At 37.6% G+C, this 19,785-nt stretch overlaps 2 protein-coding genes across 2 annotated transcripts in view; both read left to right on the forward strand.

Annotated features, from left to right (window-relative positions):
* The window catches only part of LOC122063018 (lysM domain receptor-like kinase 3), a 15,758-nt gene extending 2,270 nt beyond the window's left edge, over nucleotides 1–13,488 (forward strand). The window contains exons 2-11 of the mRNA XM_042626674.1: nucleotides 907–984; nucleotides 1,852–2,151; nucleotides 2,533–2,678; nucleotides 2,780–2,869; nucleotides 2,977–3,082; nucleotides 10,307–10,458; nucleotides 10,537–10,634; nucleotides 10,725–10,872; nucleotides 12,372–12,479; nucleotides 13,057–13,488. Coding sequence (XP_042482608.1) covers nucleotides 907–984; nucleotides 1,852–2,151; nucleotides 2,533–2,678; nucleotides 2,780–2,869; nucleotides 2,977–3,082; nucleotides 10,307–10,458; nucleotides 10,537–10,634; nucleotides 10,725–10,872; nucleotides 12,372–12,479; nucleotides 13,057–13,221 — 1,391 coding nt within the window. The 3' untranslated portion in view covers nucleotides 13,222–13,488. The remainder of the gene's footprint in view (nucleotides 1–906; nucleotides 985–1,851; nucleotides 2,152–2,532; nucleotides 2,679–2,779; nucleotides 2,870–2,976; nucleotides 3,083–10,306; nucleotides 10,459–10,536; nucleotides 10,635–10,724; nucleotides 10,873–12,371; nucleotides 12,480–13,056) is intronic.
* A 2,853-nt stretch (nucleotides 13,489–16,341) lies between these two features.
* On the forward strand, nucleotides 16,342–19,618 carry LOC122072020 (senescence/dehydration-associated protein At4g35985, chloroplastic-like). Its single transcript, XM_042636532.1, has 5 exons — nucleotides 16,342–16,993; nucleotides 18,445–18,572; nucleotides 18,735–18,901; nucleotides 19,055–19,139; nucleotides 19,283–19,618. Exons 1-5 carry the CDS (start codon nucleotides 16,397–16,399, stop codon nucleotides 19,443–19,445), a joined length of 1,140 nt encoding a protein of 379 aa, XP_042492466.1. The 5' UTR covers nucleotides 16,342–16,396; the 3' UTR covers nucleotides 19,446–19,618.
* Nucleotides 19,619–19,785: the final 167 nt, after the last annotated feature.

Genomic DNA, 19,785 nt, shown 5'->3' on the forward strand with positions numbered 1-19,785 from the left:
AAAAAAAAAAAAAAAAAAAAAAAAAAAGAAACCCTCACTTGGCCAAGGATGTTAAAAAGAATAAAAGCATAGGCCTTGTCCATTTTTAAAAAGGGTTAAAGGGGGTTTCCTAAGTAAATTCCTAACAACCTCCTCATCAAAGCAGAGGCAAAGGTCTGTTGCTGAGGAGACCTCTCTGCATATGCACTTAGGAATGACGAATAGAAAAAAAGATACGAAGCATATTGAGTGAATTTCTCAATATGTTAAGATGTTAAGAGTTCATCCAAATTCCAGGTTTTCTTCTGCTATGGTTTGAGGGAGATATGTGTTGACTCATTTTTAAACTCTCAAGTTGTCTTTGTGTTGCATTGTTAAGAGGGAGTGGAACACAACAAAAGAAAAAGTCAAGGGACAGAGAGAATAAAATGACTTGGGCCAGCTTTGAGTGCCTTTTTGGCCTTTTCTGGGAGTTGCAGCTGACATGAGGGACATGTACTTTTCTTTTATCTTCGAGTGCTTATTATAGCCTTTTCTCAGAGTTGAATGATTCCCAATCCTTGGGTTGTTGAGTCCTCAAGTTGGTTGATTCTTTTCCCCCCACCAAATATGATGCTGCTATGTAACCTTTGTATTGTCTTCATTTTGTTTTTGAACTGCATTTTTTTTCTGTTACCCACTTCAATCATGTCTAAAAATTTTCAGTCTGATTTGATTTATGTTTATTCTTGGACTGGTTACCCTGATGTTGCTAGAAAGATGGAAATTTCAAACTTAAATATCTTTAAGTTCATACTCAACTTATTCTAATATGGTTTATTCTTTGTATTATTCTTTTTGATTTGTCGATTGTAAGCTGTGGAGTCTTCCCCTTTGATTATCCATGCCTAGATCCCTTAATTATTGTAATAATGTTGTCTTTTGTAGTTCCTGGTGAGCCTTATCCTCTGGAGAAGGAGATTTCTCCCGCTCCTGTTCCTGCACCATCTGTCTACACTTCATCAGGTATGTATTGATATATATTTTATCCTGTGGATTCTGTATGAGTGTTTTGAAAATTTAGTGGGACATTCAGTGATCGCGTCAAGTAAGAAGAGGAAATAATAAAAAGAATACAATGATGTCGTGAGAAAGAATAGGATGGAATAGAGATGCTTGACCCCCTCGAGTTATATAAAATGGTTAGATGGAACAGAAATACAATACCCTCTTATATGAAATGGTTAGAAGGAACAGAGTATCCCCTACCCCGCCTTAGAGTTATATAAAATGGTTGGAAGGAACAAAAATCTCTCTCCCCCAACAAAAGAAAATGCCAGAACAGAGAGAAGAACTTATAAAGAGAAGATGGAAAAATAGGGAAAAGATACCAGACCCTCAACTGTCGGGCAAGACTGTGATTAGCCTTGTAAAGCCAAATTTCTCCCCTTCCCCGTCAAAAATAAAATAGCAAACTCCAAAACAGCAACCAAGAGCCTGCAAACTTTCCCATAACCCTAATCGAGAAAAGGTAAGCCTAGAAACTAGCTAAAAACAATTGGGGAAAACAAAAAAAATTCCCAAAACCGAGGCATCATCCACTTTGGAGAAGGAATTTGTCCCCTAGCCACATTCTAATTGATAGTCCATTGCTCCACTGTCAGAGTACATTGTCATAAGTTATTTAGTAGTAAAACTTATCAAGAGGTTGCCCACATCATATGTCAAGCTGGTTATGCCTTTCTACGTATCACAGACATTTACTCATGATGAAGGCATACTCTTAAGCTCTTTTTTATCCTACTTTGTTCCATTTCTGTTACAATGGCCTTCTTTTTCTCCTTTTTCCTACTAATTGGAAATGTAATGACTTGTACACTTCCTGTTTTGCAGCAAATCATGCAAATCATAAGACACATCTGTCATATGGGTGGATTATAGGGAGCCTAGGAGTTGGTCTTGTTGTGATACTTGCAGCCATACTTATCTATGTTGCATTCAAGTCATCCATCTGGAGTGCCTCTATCCCACGCAGTCGTGCAAAAGATCCTGATGGAAAGACCTCTCATAAATTTCATATCCTTTGGACAACAAGTTTCTGTTGTGCTTCAGGACGGTCTTTCCGCTGCAAATCAGAGAACTGGAAGCCAACTAATGAAGAATCTAGTGATCTCCAAATAAATATTCCTAAAGGTGTAATTTCTAAACAACTAATGAGATTACTGTTGTAAAGCATATTCTTATTACATCCTGAATTGTGTTTCTTGAACCCTCTTTTTTTTTTTTGCCTTAATGAATAAATTATTTGTTTTGGAGTTTGAATGTTGCGATGAGACATAATATTTGTGTTCATCTATTCTTCCGATGTGGATTGTAAGTTCTACTGGATTTGCACAATAATTTAATTTGGTCGCTGCCAGTTCTTTGCTGCTAGAGAAACCTTTTTGTGCTACTTACAAGTTCTTTTGGCTTATATCAACCTCATTTTACAGTTCGATTTTGATTCTTAAAACCCCTTCAAAGAATTTAAGCTTAAATGCCCTGCATCTAATATCCACTTCTTACTTCTTACAGCTATGGAGACTGATGTATTTGAGATGGAGAAACCTATTGTTTTCACATATGAACAAATTCTTTCCTCAACTGATGGTTTCTCCGATTCAAATCTGCTTGGGCATGGAACATATGGTTCTGTGTATTATGGAGTTCTTCGAGACCAGGTATACAGCCTTTGATCTTGCAATGATGCTTTTCAGAATTATGTATGGTGATGTCCTTTATCAGGGTAACTACAAATAGATTTTTTTTGGAAACCTGTCAGGACGTTGCAATAAAAAAAATGACAGCTACTAAGACTAAAGAATTCATGTCAGAGATGAAAGTTCTATGCAAAGTCCATCATGCAAATTTGGTATTGCTCCTTGTGCTTATCAAATTCCCTGTTTCTTTTTGTATTTTCACAACTTATTCCGCTTACACATTAAGCTTTGACTCTGAGTTTGAATTAATTCTGTCAAGGTAGAATTGATTGGATTTGCAGCTACCGAGGATGACCTTTTCCTTATTTATGAGCATGCACAAAAGGGTTCTCTAAGAAGCCATCTGCATGATCCTCAGAGCAAGGGTAAGTATGTGATTAAGCGTTGGTGTAAACAAATTCATTTATTACTGCAGGAATTTGGTTATTCTCAGCTTCACTAGTTTGGAAAGTCCTTGCACTATAAATTTGATTTATTTTCTTTGATATGTATTCATTACACCTGTTTTTAATTGGTTCTAAGCAAGATTCGAGGTCTCGGTTTTGGGCATGGTTTCGGTCAGGCCCGAAAGTGAGATATCTTGAGATCTTGCCGAAACCTTGCTTTTTTTCCAGCAAGTTAGGTTCTAAAACTTGTCACCCAACCTATTTTAGGCCTTCTTTTTTTGCTAAGAATCAGCAAATGTATTGTATTAATAAATAATCTGATCTATAAAAGAGATTACAAATGAAAACCATTGAGTTACTCTTCCACCTTCGGCATTGCCATCAGCAGAAGAGAAACTGATGGGGACATCAAAGTGTACAGGCGCAAGAAGAAGAAGAAGCAGCCATCTTTGTGGCTGGAAGAATAGAAAGAAGAAGAATAAAGAAGGAGGAAGAAGGAAAGCTCGATCCAGATTTTAGAAGATCTTGTGGGTCCCATTAGTTATTAGTTTAGTAGTTTATTTGTAGTATATTCTTTTCCTTGTTAATCTTTTAATTAATTAGGAAACTACTTTATTGGTTGATTAGTTTTTAGAAAGTCTTTATTTACTAGTCAATTAACTCTTTTTATTTTTAGTAAGTAGATTGATATTTATGTAATGGCTTAGGCCACGATTGAGTTTAATGAATGAGAATTAAAAAAAAAAGACCAAGAATAAACCCCCAAACCCCTCACAGTTCTCTCTCTCTCTCTCTCGTTTTCTCACCTTTCTCTCTCGCCTCTTTCCTCCCTTACTCTCTTGGCTCTCTCTTCTCTCAGTCTTCTTGTCTCGCCTCCCTCTCTTTCTTTTCAATCTTATTTCTTTTTTTTGTTTCTGCTGCTGTTTTTGTCACTGCTGACCTCCCCCATCGCTGCCCACTGCTGCTGCAACACATCACTGCTGTTACAAAAACTGCTGCTGCTGCACCTGCTGCCTTTACTTCACTGCTGCTGCAACCTATTTCTGCCGGTACAAAACTGCTCTGCTGCACTTGCTGCCTTTACTTCACTGCTGCTGTAACCTATTTCTGCCGGTACAAAACTGCTCTGCTGCACCTGCTGCACCTGCTGCCTTTACCTCACTGCTGCTGCTACGTACTACTGCCGTTACAATAGTGCTGCTGCTGCACACTGCTGCCTTTACATCACTGCTGCTACTACTCTCGGTTGTTGTTTACCCTACGCTGGTGCTGCTCTCTCTACAATCGACTGGATGTATCTTCATCAACTAAAAGTGGACTGCAACCTCTTTATTTTGGAGGACCTTGATCTCTTCTTCTCTCCTCAGATCTGAACAGCAGTATGGTAAAACATTAAACTAAACCCTCCCCACCTCCATTAATCCCTATTATATATATACAACCCATTGACGTTGAAGCTTGCCTTTCTCCTTTGTTTATGCCTATTTTATCGATTGTTTGCATATCTAATTTGGCTGTCTAGATGGATTTGTGCTGAACCTAATACTCGTATGTCGTTTGTTCCCTTCCCCATGCCCCCATTTGAAACTTGAGTAAGAATTTATGTGTTTTTCTGTCTAGATTATTATTGCTTTTGGCTACTTTGTTTATTAGTCTCGTTTTATCTTGCATGCTTAATCGTGTTGGCTGAGATTCTTTGATCCTATCTACCTAAGCCCCTTGAGTCAACCCTACCTAGCTAGTTAATTTTGTAGGAGACCTAGTCACCTAGGAACCCCCTACATCAGAAACCCAATCAAAGCAAAGGGAATTTTTTTTTTTACAATCTAAACTTGGGTCTCAAGTGAGCATCCCAGACTACATCTACCAAAATAAAAATAAGAGTGTCATCCCAAATAGTTGTTTGTCTTGAAGTAGCAGCATGTTTCGCAAGCTTATTAGCCACACTATTACCCTCTCGGAAAACATGAGTAATCGACCATGTAGTATTTTGAAGGTACCTTTTGTAATATCTCCATTTCTGCTGAAAAAACCAAGGAATTTTGTTATTTTTAATGCAAGACACTACTGATTCGGAATCTCCTTCAATCCATAGGTGGTTGACATTCATATCCCTCGCTTGATGAATACCAGCAAAAAAGGCTGCAAACTTTGCATATTAGTTTGTCGTAATCCCTTCATAAATTGCGAAGCTTCTTTTTGGAGTTCTAGTGCAATCACGAATAATTCCTCCAGCTCCTACGCAGCTCGGGTTACCTAAAGAACATCCATCGATATTGAGCTTGAAGCAATCCGCAGGGGGGCATTGCCAAATTACTTCAATAATCCTTCTTGGAACCGTAGGGGCTATTTTCACTTGAAGCCGTCTTGAGATCAACAACTCTGTCACCGTTTTCACATTGACATGAAAACACAATGAAAACATTAGATAATCAAACCCAAAATATTACTTCGACTTCGGACCATATGGTTGATGAAAAAGTTGGATAATCAAACCCAAAATATTACTTGGACTTCAAACCCTAGGTTGGTAGTTTACGCTGTATACAATGTATACAATCTCTACCCTAGGCTATTCTACACAAACTTCAGTATTACTAGAACACATATAATTCAAGTAAAACAACCTAAATAAGCATTAGGAATTAAAAGACATCAAATTATAAACCATTTAATAAATTAGGCATCATACATTGTTGAATCACATATATTAGATTTACCAAGAGTCAGATAGAGTAAGCAATACAAGTGGATGTGATGTAGGGGATTTCCTAGAAAACTAGGGTCCCTACAAGAGTGACTCAATTAAGGTAAGACAAACTTAAGGGGGTCCTGAGATTAGGTTGGGATTTAGATATGCTCAACAAAACAAAATTCAACATGCAATAAATAAAGACAAATCAACATGTAGCCAGGAGCAATATCAATCTAAGCGGAAAAACACATAATAACTTACTAAAGCTTCAAGTGGGGACATGGGGAAGGGAACAAACATCATGCGAATGTTAGGTTCAGCACAAATCAATCTAGGCACCAAATAAGATATGCAAACAATCAATGTCCTCTAGCAGCCAACTAAAATAGAAAATCAGTAAGGGTTTTGGAGACATAACAGTGAAGAAACGTCTTAAAACAGTAGCTAAAATAGGCATAAACGAAGGGGCAAGGGCTGGTTTCAATGATAATGGACTGCAAACATATAACAGAGGATTAATGGGGGTGGGGAGTTTCGTTTAATTACCTACCTGTCCACTGTCCAAACAGAGAAGAGAAGAAGAAATCAAGGTCTATCGAGATTGAGAATTGCTGTCCAGATTGAGTGCTGTAGAAGAAAACCATCTGGAATTGTTGCAACTCTTGTTTGCTTAAAGGGAGGACAACATTTATTGACAATAGTACAGAAAATAAAGTGCAGCAGTATCCCTAACAGTAGTGCAGGAAGACAATGGTACTTTGATCGATCCTTGGCTGCTTGAGGGAAGAGCACCTGTCTTCAACAATTATACTAGAAAAAAAAAATAAGAGAGGCTGCAATATTAAGATAGCTGAGAGAAAGAGGGAGAGGGGAAGAAACCGAGAAAAAGAAAGGAGGCAAGAAAGAGAGGAACCGAGAGAGGGAAAAGAGAGGGATTAACGAGAGGGAGAGAATCGTGAGAGGGGGTGGGGAGGTTTGCTCATAGGCTGCTTTCAATAATCTTTCATTGATTCCATCGTGGCCTAGGCCATTACATAAATGATAAACTTAGTTACTAAAAATAAATAAAAAAAACCAATTGGAAAGTAAATAAAGACTTCCTAAAAACTAACTAATAAAGTAGTTTCCTAATTAATTAAAAGACTAACAAGGAAAATAATATTCTAAAAATAAACTACTAAACTAACAACTAATGGGGCCCACAAGATTTGCTGAGACCTGGAAAGAGAGAGATTCGATCCAGTGCTGGGAAGGCTGGATCGAGCCTCCTTTTCTTCCTCCTTTTTCTTCTTCTTCTTTCTTCCTCTTCTTTCTATTCTTCCAGCCACAAAGATGGCTGTTTCTTCCTCTTCTTGCATCTGTACACCATGATGTCTCCATCAGGATGACTCCTAGTATTGAAAAAAGTGGCAGGCTGGATCATAACCATTATATTGTTGCTGAGGGCGAATCATGTTTTTCTCCAATTGAATCACAAAATTTGTGTAAGTTTGCTCAAAGCTTCTTTGGGTAAGATTCGGCCAAGATAGGGAAAAAATAAGAGATGGGGATGGTTTTCTTCGCAAACTGGCCAAAATTGGGCGAGATAACCAAGATTTTGCCGAGATACCAAAATCTCAATTGAGATACTTTATTATTTGCATCTCGTATGTTGTTTCATCTCGAGATCTCTTGAAACTGAGAATTCTCCGAGATCTTGTACTATGGACTTCTAAGTCACCTGATGGAATTATAGTTTAGAAAACCCAAAACCACAGGATTGGAACAACCAGGGGTAAACCGCAGGATTGGAACGACCAGGGGTTCATGAAAGTCAATAACTCGACAGAAACAAATCAGATGCTTATAAAATTATGGTCAAAGAGTCTCTCTATGAAGAGGAACAGTCCACTGAAGTTTAATTGAAAACTGATGATCAGATTCAGAGATATGCAAGTAACCGACTTGGATTAGGAAGCCAAACACTGACGATAACTTCAGAAATCGATAGCAGGCTATTAAGGATTCAAAACAGTATCAATGGATGAACAGAATTAGTGATTGGAATTTGACAATTTTGAAGAAGTAACTTCAAGTAGGATTTCTGAAATTGATGAACAGGTTTCTGATTGGAAACAGAACTGGAAAATGGAAATTAGAAGATATTGAAGAAGATAAGCCAAAATAGTAACTAATAGACTGAAAAAAAGGGCACCCAGTGCACGAGTTTCCCGCTACTGCAGGTTCTGGGGAGGGTCATAATGTATACAGCCTTACCCCCGCCGCCTCACGTAGAGGCTGTTTCCTGACTTGAACCCACGACTACTAGGTCGCAATGGAGAAACCTTACCGTTGTACCGACACCTGCTCTCTAGTAGTAACTAGCAGACTAATGTTAGGAAAGCAAAAGAGAAACAGAAAAATAATAGCCCAAGGGTTTAGAAAAATAGCAGAAACCGACCTGAGTCGATGGAAAGAGGTTGAGAAGATAAGAGAGATATAATCAAGAATACCATCTGATTTGCCTGGCTGGAATCCCACCTGTACCCTAACCTGGAATCCACCTGGGTCCCATTGCATCTCACAGAAGAATATGGCCTGAACTCCTCAGTACCAGCAAGCAGAAAGCTATTGTTATTCTGAAAGTCATGGGGAGGACCTACTCCTTACTCTTTAATTATAGAATTGGATAGAGTCCAAATACACTCCATAAAGGAAAGCTGGAAACATATCCCATCAGAGAAAGAAAAAAACTACTAACATATTAGGGACTTCTAAATCACAAGCCGTAATGCAAGTATCCTATCACAACTAGGTCTAGTAAATGGACTTAAAACAGAACTAGAATTTATTGGACTTATCCTTGCCTGAATACACAACAGAACAATAAACTGGAATTTATTGGACTTTCCTTTCACTTTTACTATTCTTATTTTATCTTTGCATGGATCCATGTAGCCAATCCCATTTAGTTGGGAATAGGCTGCGTTGTTGTTGGGTTAGGCCTTTCTTTTTAATTTTAAGTCTATTTTTGAGTTTCTATATAAGTTTGTAAAGGGACCTAGCATTATACATGAAATTTGATTAATGAAAAGCTTTTCTGCTGCTTCTCTTCTCCTCTGGTGAAAAACTCCTTGTGGTTGATCTATCCAACTGCCATGCGGTGTGAAGCTCGCCTGTTTCTCTTATTGCCAACTTTTTCTTCTATCTTTTCATGCATTAACAATTACTGTTCTGAATTTTATGCAATTCCTAATCTGATCATGAATTATATACAAGTGTTCTTTTGCACGAATTTGAGTTAGGAGAATCTAGCCATTATATGATTCGTCAAATTTTGATCAGATTTTGGTCCAGATCAGATCTTGAGTTATACTGAAATTCCCATTCTTTCCTTATATCTTATGTTAGGATTTTGCTTTCTGAATATTGACTCTGTTTGCTGGTTATACTAATCTGATATTGCTGAGATTTATAGTACATAATCACAATTGATTAATCAACATATTCCTCTCTCTCAAATCAGTTTTGAGTGGTGAAATTACTTTTCTATCCCTCTCCTGGTCCAACTAGGGCTGCCTCAATATCTTTTCATCCAGCAGTTGGATCGGTTTCTGAATTTCAGCAATTGATCTATACCTTGTATACTAAATTTGATTGGAGTTTGGTGGCCATATGACCATCTAATTTTCTTCTATTAATTATTCTCCTAATCTGGATTTTTATTCTCTGAGAAAAGATCCTATTTTGGTACTGTTTTGATTACTCAAATTCAGTTCTGAATTATCTGGCCTTTTTTTCCACAAGTTCATGTGATTATCAAAGTGTAATTTTTAGAACACCAAAGTGATTAGTTAGCAGAAGTTACATGTATAATCCTATGGTTTTTTTTACAAGGAAGTTAATGTTATTCACCTGTTACCAATAAAAAGGTTATTCACCTTTACCTGTGATGTAATGTCCCAGGAAACTTTGGTTTCCAATGATGTGTACAAATCAGCTACCATGTCATTGATCTGAGAAATATGGACTGGAGAATCACAAAACTATAGTCCAGTTACAGGAGTAATACCATCAGTCTGTAAATCCATGAGATTTTTAATCTGTCACATTTAGTTAGTTGGTTTCCAAAACCTATACCAATAGTTGTTCAAATAAATTCTCTTGTGACTATACTTAATTCTTGAAGCCCTTATTTCAAGTCCCGATCATGGGGTTGGGATGATGAAAAATGCTCTATCCATATTGCTGCCAGTTAAATTTAAGCTTAAGTTGATCTAAGTTTCTGTTGTGAAAAGTATTATAGAGCACCACCACCTTCTCATTTTAGGTTATGTCTATTCTTTTCTCTGTGTGGATGCTACATTCATCTAATTATTTTGCATCTATTTTACGCCTTTTTTTTGGGGGGGGGGGGGCAGGGGGAGGGTGAGCTGGATTTTGTTAATGCACGTTTGGCTGCATAATTAATTAATAATGTTTCATTTGGTTTTGACATGAACTGGCACTTCTTGTTCCATGTTCTTCAGGTCATACATCCCTTTCATGGATCGTGCGGGTTCAGATTGCTTTAGACGCTGCTAGAGGTCTTGAATACATTCACGAACATACTAAGACCCATTATGTTCATCGCGATATCAAGACAAGTAACATCTTGCTTGATAGTACCTTGAGGGCAAAGGTGCTGACTTATTTGGGATCCTTGTTTTCCATTCTAATATTTATTGGTGCATCTGATTGACTTTGGTTTTACATGTAGATTTCAGATTTTGGACTAGCAAAACTTGTTGGAAAATCTGGTGAAGGAGAAGCTACTACAACCAGGGTTGTAGGAACATTTGGTTATTTGGCTCCAGAGTAAGCAAATCTACTCTTTGTGGGTATAGGTAATTGAGATTCATCTCGAACTTTTCTATTGATTATTTCACTGTTGTTTTTCTTCATCAGGTACCTGAGTGATGGCCTTGCTACAGCCAAAAGTGATGTTTATGCATTTGGCGTCGTTCTTTTTGAGCTAATTTCTGGAAAAGAAGCAATTACACGAACTGAAGGCTTGGAGATGAAAAATCCAGAAAGACGTTCATTGGCGTCCATTGTAAGTTTTGGTGCTGCACACTCTATTGGCCCCCCGACTGGACATTCAATTGATATAGAGATAATTTTCCGTGAACTCAATATTTGCCTCAACTTAAATCAGTTTGATTCCTTAATTATATTAAAATTTTGTTAAGGGAAAATCTTGTTGGAGCCAAGGTTGGTGAATAGATGTAACCTCACTTTTTTTTTTCCCTTTTAGTATAACACATATATTTTTTTTCAGTGAAGGTAAATCCTGTCATTACATGTGAACAGTGGCAGCTCTTGAAAATGACATGATGATACTCATTTTCAAAAATTTTTTGAAAATTTTACTTTTGACTTAAAATTTTTTCGGGAATAAGACAAGGAGCAATCAAAGAAGGTTACAACTTCTTACATCACCACCTTGGAGACAACAAGGTGTTTGTGAATATGACTAAAGTTTATGTACCCACCCCCAAAGTACTCACAGTTATTATACCTGGAAACTAGAAATTTGGGATTAATAAGATGAACATTTTCATCCAGACAGAGTAACACTGAGATCTACATTATTGGATGAATGGTTTGCTGCATTGAATCCAGACCTAAAGAGATGGGACAAACATGTATTGAAATGGTTTGGCAATTGTGTCACAATTTTTTTTTCTTTAAAACACTAAAATAGAGATGAAAAAAAAAAAAAAAAAAACTAATAAATGATAATAGAAAGTGTTGGATTCTCAACAAATTCATATTTTGCATATCTTTATTTCTGAAAAGGCACATCAAGATGCAGTCTTAGACAATGTAACAATGAAAAGGGAGCCCGGGGAAAAAATATTAAAGAATGGGTAATACTTCTTTTATTAATTAAAAAAAAAAAAGAGTATTGTATTAATGCTATGCCAAAAAAAAATAATAATAAATAAATAAATAAAGAAAGAAAGAAAAAAAGCAACCTGTACACTCAGGGTGCTGTACACTTGCCACAACTGAGACCACCCTCTGCAAAAAAATAAGCTGAAACTCCAATCCAAAAAATCCTTCTACCCATTTACAAAGTCAACCCAATGAGGTGGCGCACAGGGGCATCAACAGGGGTAGGTTTTTCTATTTCACTGGGGCGGGGCCATCATTTCACCTGTCCATGGATCAATTATACAAAATTTAATTTTAATATAGTTTCAGAAATTGATCAGTGATAAGACAGTTCCTACTGTGCTATTAGGTTTATAAAGGTATGTAGTAGGTGAAAAACTCTGTGCTGTTTTTTCTACAGGACTCTAGGAACAGTTTTATCTCCTCTTTCCTTTTGTATACTTTGGGTTTTTGTATCTCCGGTTGATCTCATAAAGCCTGCTTCTTCCAAAGCATGCTAGCTGCCAATTCCTGAAGCTAGAAATTAGCAAGCTAACTTCAAAATATTCTCTTAGAAAACCTGTTTTAATTCTAATTCTTTGAACTTATTTTTTGATATGCAAGCAAATTATTTATTAGATGATACTTTATTTTCTAACTGATGAAAGTTTTCAGATGCTGGCAGCTCTTAGGAACTCCCCCAACTCAATGAGCATGTCAAGCTTGAAGGACTACATTGACCCTAATTTGATGGATTTGTATCCCCACGATTGTGTATGCAAGGTAAATATCACCCTCAACTGATCTAAATTGGCTTTTGTTTGCACTCGACTAATTGGGATCATGATGGTTGAACTTTTATGAGGTTAAAGTTCCGGTTCACCTTACAAAGTAGAACTAGAAGTGAAGGGTACAGAAAATGAAAAAATTACACTTCAGGTCTGCAAATCAACCAGAACTGCATGACAGTTATTCATTTATATCTGGATGAAGAAACGACTTGTCTTCTGTGAGAATGCTTATAGCTTCAGTTACAAAGTGTTATGTAGTGGGGCTTAAACCATAACACGAAGATTAAAATAAAATACAAGACATTGGATTAGTGCATATTGGACTACATGGAATCAACTGTAGATACTTCAAAAACTTATTGCCTCTTGTTTCTATGTGCTAGAGGATACCAACACCTCAATGCCCTGGAGCCCAAAGGCTTATGTCGAAGATTGAACCATGCAGAAAAAAGCTAGTTCTTTTGAAGCACTTCTATTGATTCTATAATTTATCAACTTACGTTAATACCCAAAAAAAAAATTCGTCAAGTCACCTTTATCTCAATTTGTGGTTGTATCTGTTTGACTAGATGGCTATGCTGGCGAAGCAGTGTGTGGATGATGATCCCATATTGAGGCCAGACGTGAAGCAAGTGGTGATTTCCCTGTCACAGATCCTTCTATCCTCTGTGGAGTGGGAAGCAACTCTCGCCGGGAACAGCCAAGTCTTCAGTGGCCTTGTGCAAGGGAGGTAGATGATGTGATTAGTTTCTCATCTTCTTTCCTCATCCCCATGTGGACTTTTTATGTTCCTCTGTGTATTATGTGTATGTATAGTCACATGGATGATCCACTTAAAGTGGTGAGTGGTAGCATTTCATGCCCGCCACCCATCATATTCACCTTTTTATTCGCTGAAATCAAAAGTCTTGAATTCTTTTGATGTCCACTTTGTGAGAAAATTTTGTGATATGATATTTACAGATAGAGATTAAAGAAGAATTTGGTTACTTCAATCCAAAGTAAGTTATTTGGGTTGCTTGTTTCTGCTATTAGCCATTTTCCTTTTACTTCTATAATGTTTTCGATGGAACATGAAGGTAGGTTAGACTTCAAGAAGTTCCCACAAAAAAAAAAAAAAGCAGTAATATGGGTTTATCAAAAGAATGTTATATATATATATGTCAAACTTGACAAGTGAGAAAAGATGAATAATTTCTAGTTTTCTAACTTCTTATCATGTGAATGATTAGATTTGGATTACAAGTTTTTCAAAATTGTTCTTTGCTTTATAGCCCTTTTTCTTTGTTCCTTTATGAGTGGGGATCGACCTTTTGGTTTGGGCCCCAAAAGTGAGTGAACCCCGGATCTTCCAGCTGCAGGTCATTAATTAGGGTTTCTTTGTGAAATGTTTGGATGATTGCAGACTTCTGTTCTATAAGTCCAACTCCAATGGCAACAGGTATCTGACAACTGACAAGAAAATCTTTGTATCCTGACTTGTTATTGGGCATCCGGCCCTACATGGATTTTCTATACTGACTTTCCAAATTCCTTTCTTTTTTTCACTTTTTCTTCATCGATTCACATTGGAGTTCACAGGATCTTTCATGGCCACCCACGATGACCGTAGGTTTCCTAACACCCATAGCCATTGAAAAATGTTTGCAGGATAAATGGGTCTCCAAATCAAATGAGTACGCGGACTCAATCGTGTCACTTAACATTGTCCTTAAACTGTATGTCTCTAATGGTGCAACTGGGTAAAGTGAGTATCAGATTCTAAGATAAAACAACCAATGAAATTTGCAAGTAGTCTGCACTATTCTGTTGCGCTTCCTCTCGAGTTCTGCAAAGTTGTATTCATACTCGGAACAGGCTTTCAAACAGAACTGATTAAAAAAAAAAAAAAAAAAAAAAAAAAAGGGCTCTTGAAAGACATCTTGAGGATCATCAGTATCAAGGACGTTCTCTATTTATAAAGGAGATGTACCCGTTGGAAACACATGTCTAAAAGAGTTCAAGATTGAGATGTGTTCTGAGAGAGAGAGAGAGAGAGAGAGAGAGAGAGAGAGAGAGAGAGAGAGAGAGAGAAAACTAACCATTAATGACGTCTAACAAATTTAGGCTGGTGTTGAATGTAAAATTGCCAATGTTGGTGACACGTTGGTTGAATCTCATGTGATGTGGGTAAATCTTCTTTAGAGTCAAATAGAGAACACTACATGCATTGGACCTGTCTTTGAGGGCATGGTGAGTCTTTCTTTCATAGAATCCTGCCGTTGTAGTTTTCATTCTACTAAAAATAACATATCCGGTGCATTAGGCTTTCACATGTGTGAGATCCCGGAGGCAAAAACTATGCAACTTTACCCCGAGAATGTTGAGATTTTTTTTGACCGTTTGACCATCAGGTCACAATGTTCATACCTTACTATTATACCAAGAGTGCTCCTTAGTTTCCATTCCACTATATAAGCCTTATTTTACTCTGCAACATCAAAAAAGTCTTGGGTTCAACATTTGTGGGAGATAAAACAAGTAAAAACACAAAAGAAGTATTTTATTTTATTTTCTTTAAAATTCATTTAAATCCAACATGTTTCTGCTCAGTTACACTTTTTTTTTTTTTGGTGAGAGCTCAGTTACACCCCTGAAGCTTGAAGCTGTGTTGGACTTGCGTGGCTTCATGACTTGGCTGGGCCGTTCAAAAAACCTGTTTCCTGTTATTTATCCCGAATAAAAAGAACAAGAAGGAAAATAGATTACTAGATATAAGCTTTTCCTGCAAGGGCATTATATGGACTTTTAGATCACAATCTCAATAACCCCAACGAGACCGCATCCTCTACTTATACATGTAAATTTCATATACGCTTAGTGTTAGAAACTTGGGTAGAACTCATTCTCAAAAGTTAGCCGTTAAGGAGACGTGCCTAAGTACCGACAAGTCTTCATATTAGGCTACCCACTTCTGATGTAAGATTATTACTCCACCTTCCACGTGGAACCATGACATCTATCCTAGCTGATGCCATTATGGATTCACATGGTAGAGTAATTATAAAAGTAAAAAATGTAAAGATATCATCACCTAATCATACGTGAAACATACATGCACAGGTAGTTTGCTTTTTAAGTCTTGGCAATCGGCAGTCTTCTAAGAAGTGAGCTGTAAGACCTGAGAGCCCATTCAGTAATTGGGTCTGTAATCTACATCATTGGTGTCCCAATTACACAATACAACGATTTAATTGGTTTGACAAGATTGCCTATGTCCACACTAAGAAGAGATACGCTTCACCATCAATGGAGAGTAAGGTTGCAACTGTTCATCCCCACGCCTCTCAAATTATAAAGAATACCTCAAAGTACAATTCATAGTGAATAAATATAGGTATTGTTTGGAGAGTAAGGCTGCAATTGTTCATCCCCACGCCTCTCAAATTATAGAGAATATACCTCAGAGTACAATTCATAGTGAATAAATATAGGTATTGTTTTATCAAAATACCCATATAACCCTAAAAAATTTCAATGACCCTTGGACTTTTAACGATCATCCAAAATCAATCCACAAACCCGTGCAACAGAATACATGACATCATACCCCCAACTATGTTAACTCAACAAACCACAAGGACATTATCGTTATCTGCTTAATCAGCCAAATTCCATTTCACCGAATTAAAACACCAATCCTTCCCTTTATGTGAAACTATATATTCTCAGGAATGGTATAAAGGTTGCAGAACATGGAATCAATCAATTAAAGAATAACTTTCAACCATGCTCTTAAACAAGGAATCAATCATAGTTATGCTCTTACCTTCTTTTCATTCACGTATGTCTCCATCTTATAACAACCCCTCTCCCCCTCACCCCTCTTCTGCAAGCTTTTAAATACATAGAAAGACAAGAGTAGAGGACATGGCTTGCTTCAGATCCGGCCATCGTCGCAAAAATATCTCCTCTACCAGCAATAACAACTACCCTGACATGGCCTATTCATCAAAACAAAAGAACCCAGAAACAAGAAAACGCAAAGAAGAAGTGTTGTTGCAGATCCCAAGATGCACAGTTCATCTCATGGAAGAAGGTGACACAGCTGAACTCACAAATGGATATTTCACACTAGTCAGGCTTACTGAAGATAATTTTGGCCTTGCCACTATTGTCAGAGTTGGTGATGACCTTCAATGGCCACTCACTAAAGATGAGCCAGTGGTGAAGCTTGACTCTCTCCACTATCTTTTCTCATTGCCTGTTAAAGATGGTGATCCTCTGAGCTATGGTGTCTCTTTCTCTGAACAATCAAGGAATGAACTGGGTGCACTGGATTCATTTCTGAAGGAGCATTCATGCTTTTCTAGCAGTCCCTCTTCCACTAAAAATGGACTCCTTGATTGGAGGGATTTTGCTCCAAAGGTTGATGACTACAATAATGTCTTAGCAAAGGCAATTGTTGAAAGCACAGGCCAAATCGTCAAGGGAATTTTCGGATGTACCAATGCTTACACCAAGAAGGTATGACTAAGGACATTATTTGACACTTACTAATTAATATTAAGCTTTTCCATAGGTTAATCATTTATGAAATTACTTTTTCTTTTGGTTAAAGGTTAGTCATTGCTTTTAGGAGAAAGTTTCCCTTGACCACGCAGTGAGTTTCACCATGTGATCCAAAGGTTGGAGATCCCGCGCCCCACTCGAGTGACCTAATGATGCACGGTGAAAGGATTCCTGTTCACTATGGCCTTAGGGAAACTCGGTCCTTACTTTTAAGTGTTTGAATTCTCACAAAATATATATACTTACAAAGATTATAGCAAGATAAATTGATAAAGTAGGAGTACTTCCAATAAATGAAATTAAATAAATTTATGAGAATGCAAAAGGAAAGGATATAATAATACAACATTCATATATATGAGTACAAAATTTAAACGCTTGTTGGGTTCTCTTTTATTTGTGTCAGATTTAAGGTTCATTTCATGTATATGAGTAAAATTGTAATTATGTGAGGGTTAGGGTTTCCTAAAAAAATTCTCTTTGCGGAGAACTTTGGACATAAGCAAGGAAGATTATATAGTGAGGTGGTGAGTTGTGCAGAGATTTTTCTTTGTTAGTTAAAAATTATATGGTTCTCTCGTGTAATTGTAGCATTCATGCCGAACCACTTAAAACTCCTCATGAGAGAGAGAGAGAGAGAGAGAGAGAGAGAGAGGGAACTGACCTGTCCAGGGGTAATAGCTTATGCGTAAACATCTCCACAAGGGGTGAGATAGGGCCGGGTTTCTTACAACCCCAGCCCAACCCTAAGTTCCCAAAACTCAATCCAAACCCAATCCAACCCTTCAGGTTCATGCCCAAGCCCAACCCCACCAAGCTCATGCCAACCCAACCCAACCCCGCCCTAATTGACATTGATTGGGCCAGGCTGACCCTAAGTGGCCTTGATTTTTCTAAGATTGGGCTTACCTTTTGTATTTGATGAAGTTAGAAACTTGCACAAATTGGGTATAAGAATCAACGACCTAGATTTCACTAGTCTGGATAAAAGGATAGGATGATATCCCTAAAAATTGTATCATATAAATCAGGGTTAAACTCAGGACCAGGTTGAGCTTAGACATTCCCTCATTGACTAACAACTGCTGTTAAAATTATATTTTGCAGCTGCATATATGGAAGGACTGAGTTTTCCTTCACCCATGGTAAGGGGAAAATCTCTTCAGCCATAACATCTGACCCTTTGATCCGACTAAGCAAGGGGCTTTTTGGAACATTGTCAATAGGGCGCACATGTGGGAGTTAATGATGAAACTCACTGTTCTAATAGTCCAATCATAGGGTGATTGCGATCACTATGGGTGTGGGTGAAGAGAGAACCGTGGTGACAAAACCTTCGGCTGTATGAAATTCCGTTTCTTTTTAAACAAAATAACACTTGTATAATAACAGAATGACAAATGCAGGTTCAACAGGGAGGAGAGATGATTCTAAGTCAGGTTGGAGAGAAGAACAGCATTCCTGCAACGGGAAACAAAAGCAACATAAGTGCTGGCAAGACCAAAAATGGTGGAATAGAGAAAAGCCTAAAACGGTATTAAAGAATAGGACCTGGGAAGTCTTAATGCAACTAAAATGTCTATATCATCATATTTCTGCTTTCACCAGTTGCATAATCTTTTCTTACTCACAACACTACAGTTAGGCCGATGCCCAGGCTACATAACTTAGTATACATTGTTTTCATCTGTTACAGGGCAAGGAAGATATCAAAGATGACTGAGAAGATGAGTAAATCTCTACTAGATGGAATCACGGTTGCCACTGGATCCGTGGTGGAACCTTTGGCTCGGACCCAGGCTGGAAAGGCATTCTTGGGCATGGTTCCTGGAGAGGTCCTCTTGGCTTCACTTGATGCCGTCAGTAAGTGAAGCCAACTCTGTACGTGGTTTCAAAATGTATAGGATATTTTTCATGTATATAGTCCTTTGAACATATTGCAAACACATGGTAACATAATTTGTTCAGTGATTTAAGAAAGATGAAGTAACTGAAGTTTCCATCTTGGAACTACAGATCAGGTTTTGGACGCAGTCGAAATAGCTGAAAGACAAGCACTCTCTGCCACATCTGTTGCAGCAACTAGAATGGTCACCCAGAGGTAAAGAACTGAAGAACTAATCTTGACACCACTTGGTCTCACCTTACTGATACTTTTTCATAGTTTTGTTTGGTTGTTTTTCTTGGCCTATCCCTTCTATGATGATTGTTTCTACCATAACTTGGTTACTTCTTGGGTGTCAGGTTTGGAGAGAGTGCAGGGGAGGTGACGGAAGATGCCTTTGCAACTGCAGGGCACTGTGCTGGTACTGCTTGGAATGTCTTAAAGATCCGAAAGGCTGTCACTCCAGGCTCTTCTGTCCCTTCAGCAATACTGAGAAATGCAGTGAAAAATAGAATAAAGTGAAATCCACTCTACTCAACCTGAACAAACTATCCGACACTGATTGAACATCTAAAATTACCAAGCAAAGGAATGGATATTAACTATGAATACTGCCCCAGCCATAGAATTTCATCTGTTTAAATATCTTATTTGGCTCCTGATAAATTGATAGTAGAGGTTGATGTGTTTTTAAACTGTGTACATGCAATACTGTTAACTCCTAGTACTGTAAGTTTACATAACTAGAAAATAGGTTCAGGCCTCTGCATTCATCCCATTGACTTTAGCAGTTTAAACCATCTTACATTGCTTCAGAAGCTCATAAATTTCATATCTATGAAGTAACACATCAGGTCAGCAC

This window comes from Macadamia integrifolia, chromosome 2 (genome assembly GCF_013358625.1).
Source record: "Macadamia integrifolia cultivar HAES 741 chromosome 2, SCU_Mint_v3, whole genome shotgun sequence".
In the NCBI taxonomy this organism is placed as follows: domain Eukaryota; kingdom Viridiplantae; phylum Streptophyta; class Magnoliopsida; order Proteales; family Proteaceae; genus Macadamia; species Macadamia integrifolia.

Bases quoted from the DNA above. Each gene is read 5' to 3' on its own strand.
- LOC122072020 (XM_042636532.1), top strand. From the start codon at position 16,397: ATGGCTTGCTTCAGATCCGGCCATCGTCGCAAAAATATCTCCTCTACC. The intron at 18,573-18,734 runs GTATTAAAGAAT...CATCTGTTACAG, and splicing joins ATAGAGAAAAGCCTAAAACG to GGCAAGGAAGATATCAAAGA. The intron at 18,902-19,054 runs GTAAGTGAAGCC...TTGGAACTACAG, and splicing joins GGCTTCACTTGATGCCGTCA to ATCAGGTTTTGGACGCAGTC.